At 68.8% G+C, this 2,257-nt stretch overlaps 1 protein-coding gene across 1 annotated transcript in view; it reads right to left on the reverse strand.

Moving 5' to 3' along the window:
* Sorcs2 (sortilin-related VPS10 domain containing receptor 2) overlaps positions 1 to 2,257 on the reverse strand; it is a 150,077-nt gene that overhangs the window by 41,666 nt on the left and 106,154 nt on the right. Inside the window, exons 13-14 of the mRNA XM_013023893.1 lie at positions 1,213 to 1,325; positions 515 to 604 (exon numbers count right to left, since the gene is read on the reverse strand). Of these exons, the coding sequence (XP_012879347.1) occupies positions 515 to 604; positions 1,213 to 1,325 (203 nt within the window). The remainder of the gene's footprint in view (positions 1 to 514; positions 605 to 1,212; positions 1,326 to 2,257) is intronic.

Genomic DNA, 2,257 nt, shown 5'->3' on the forward strand with positions numbered 1-2,257 from the left:
TGAGGAGGGAAGGGGAGGGGGAGGAGGATAGACACCTGGGTCCCCAGCCTGCTCAAGGCCGGAGGACGGGGCAGCAGGCTGGGCCCGCCAGCCCCAGGGGGGTGTGAGGGGAGGTGGGCTCCTCCCACTGGGGCGCCGTGGTCCCCAGGCCGCTGTGCTGTCCCCGCAGGAACACCGATGCTGGGAGCCCCTCACTCCCGCACCGCACCGAGTGCCGGCTCCCGAAATGGAAGCATTAGCTCCTCATTTAGGAGCTCAGCCGGGCCTGGGGCTCATTTATGAAGCCATCGGCTCCTTCCCTTTCCCTTCGTTTTTTTTTCTTTCTTTTCTTTTCTGTTTTAGAGAAGTTTAACAAAGGCCTCATGGACGTTTCCACGGGGCTCAGGAGAGATCTCTAGAACCCCGCCTGGCAGCTCTGGAGCCCTACTGTGCTGACGGGCCTGCTGTGTGCCTGGCACTGGCTGTCCCCAAGAGCGCAGACGTGGCGGGACCGGCGGGCGCCTGGCCACCTTACCTTGGGCAGCGCGTACTTGGGCAGCTTCATTAGGACGAAGGGCCCGCGGCGGTAGGAGACGTAGTAGTTGGTCCGGTTTGTGGACGTAGCCTGGCGGGAGGGAGAGAAGCTCACAGGAGAGGCTCAGGCCAGCCGGGGCCGCAGGGGCCAGCGCTGCGCGCGTCCCGGGCCGGGCCTCCCCTCACCGTGGGGCAGCCCTCCTGGGGAAGGACGGCGCATGGGGCAGCTCTGGGGCCCGCGTCGGAGCTAGACCCCGAGAGGGGGCTCGAGCCCCGGGCTGGCCCGGGAGATGGAGGCTGGGCGGGGCGGCAAGCCCAGCCCCAGGAGGCCCCAGCCTCCTGACCCGCTGCTCCCCTGGGGGCCACATAGCTCCGCCCAGCCTCGGGCACACGCGTGTGCACTGGGGAGATCAAAAAACACGGCAGGATGCGCAGGGTCAGGCCCGGGGTCGGAGGGCGCGGGGAGGTCAGGACGCTGGTGTGCACAGGGCCATCAGAGCATTGTCCCAGGGGCGGGGAGGGGCCAGGCGGGATGGACCGGCCGCCGCCGGGCGGGGGAAGGGCTGCTGCCCGGGGCTGAGCGCAAGCTCCATGGAGGGGACAGGAAAGCCTGGCCCGCCCGTGACCCGAGCAGGACCCCGGGGCCGTGGCGGCGGCTGGTCTGGGCCCCGGGAGCTGGGACCTGAGGCCTCTGCTCACCTTGAAGAAGACGTACTCGTCCTGCACAGTCAGCGAGCCGGCGTCCACCGGGCCCGCGGCCGCGGGCGTCTCCCCGGAGCAGTTGTGGATCACACAGGTGACGTACCGGAACCCTGCCAGAGACGCGCGTCACATTCCTGCGCAGAGCCGGCTGGCCCTGCCATCCACCCCGGACATGGCACTGTCCACTGCCACCGCGGCTGTGGAGCCCTGGGCTGGCTCTGCCCAGGCCACAGAGCCGGGTGGGGGCTGTGTGGGTCCGGGCAGCGTGGAGAGCGGTTGGGCCTGTGCTGGGCTGGGAAGGGCCACACGGGGGTTCCGGCCCAGACCCCAGAGAGGATGCGGGGGGATCCAACCCCTCCCTAGAGAGGGCCCCCCACTGTCCCCCAAGTAGCCAGTTTCCCTGGGGTAGGTTTGCTTGGATGGACAAGGGTGTGGACAGACGGCTCCCTGGGAGGGCCTCACACCCGCGCCTCCGCTCCCGGGCTCACACCTGTGCTCACTCACTGACTCACTCACTGACCTGCAGGGGGAGCACAGATCTCGGGGGCACCGCCCTGCACCCTGCAGGACCGCCCAGAGCCTGGTCTGCACAGCGACCTTGGTCGGCCAACCTCGTAGCCCCCAGGGGCCACGTGGCTGTGGGGTCTGCGGGGGGGGGCAGTCTCAGCCTGGCGTGGGGGGCGTGGGGGGCCTGTCACTCCCAGTGATGGCCCTTCGCCCAGACCCGAAGGCCAGGGCCTCTTGTTCCTCTGTGCATCCCACAGAGGGGGCCACGGGGGCTGCGCTGTCCATGAAGGGTGATTATGGAGGCTGCGCAGCAGAGGCTCAGGGAGGCTGCGGTCACCTCAGGGCCCTGCGGGGGGAGAGCTGTGAGGGCTGTGGGAAGCGCTCCGTGCTCAGGGGCCCGGAATAAATCGGCCCTTGAATAGACTTCACGCTGGAGCACAGCTCCTCCGCTTTAATTCATCTCCACAGGGAAGCGAGCGCATCCCGAATCATGCCGCGTCGCTGAGCAGCCCGGTCAGCCGTGCGGGCAGGGCCA

Source organism: Dipodomys ordii, unplaced genomic scaffold (assembly GCF_000151885.1).
Source record: "Dipodomys ordii isolate 6190 unplaced genomic scaffold, Dord_2.0 Scaffold71, whole genome shotgun sequence".
NCBI lineage: Eukaryota > Metazoa > Chordata > Mammalia > Rodentia > Heteromyidae > Dipodomys > Dipodomys ordii.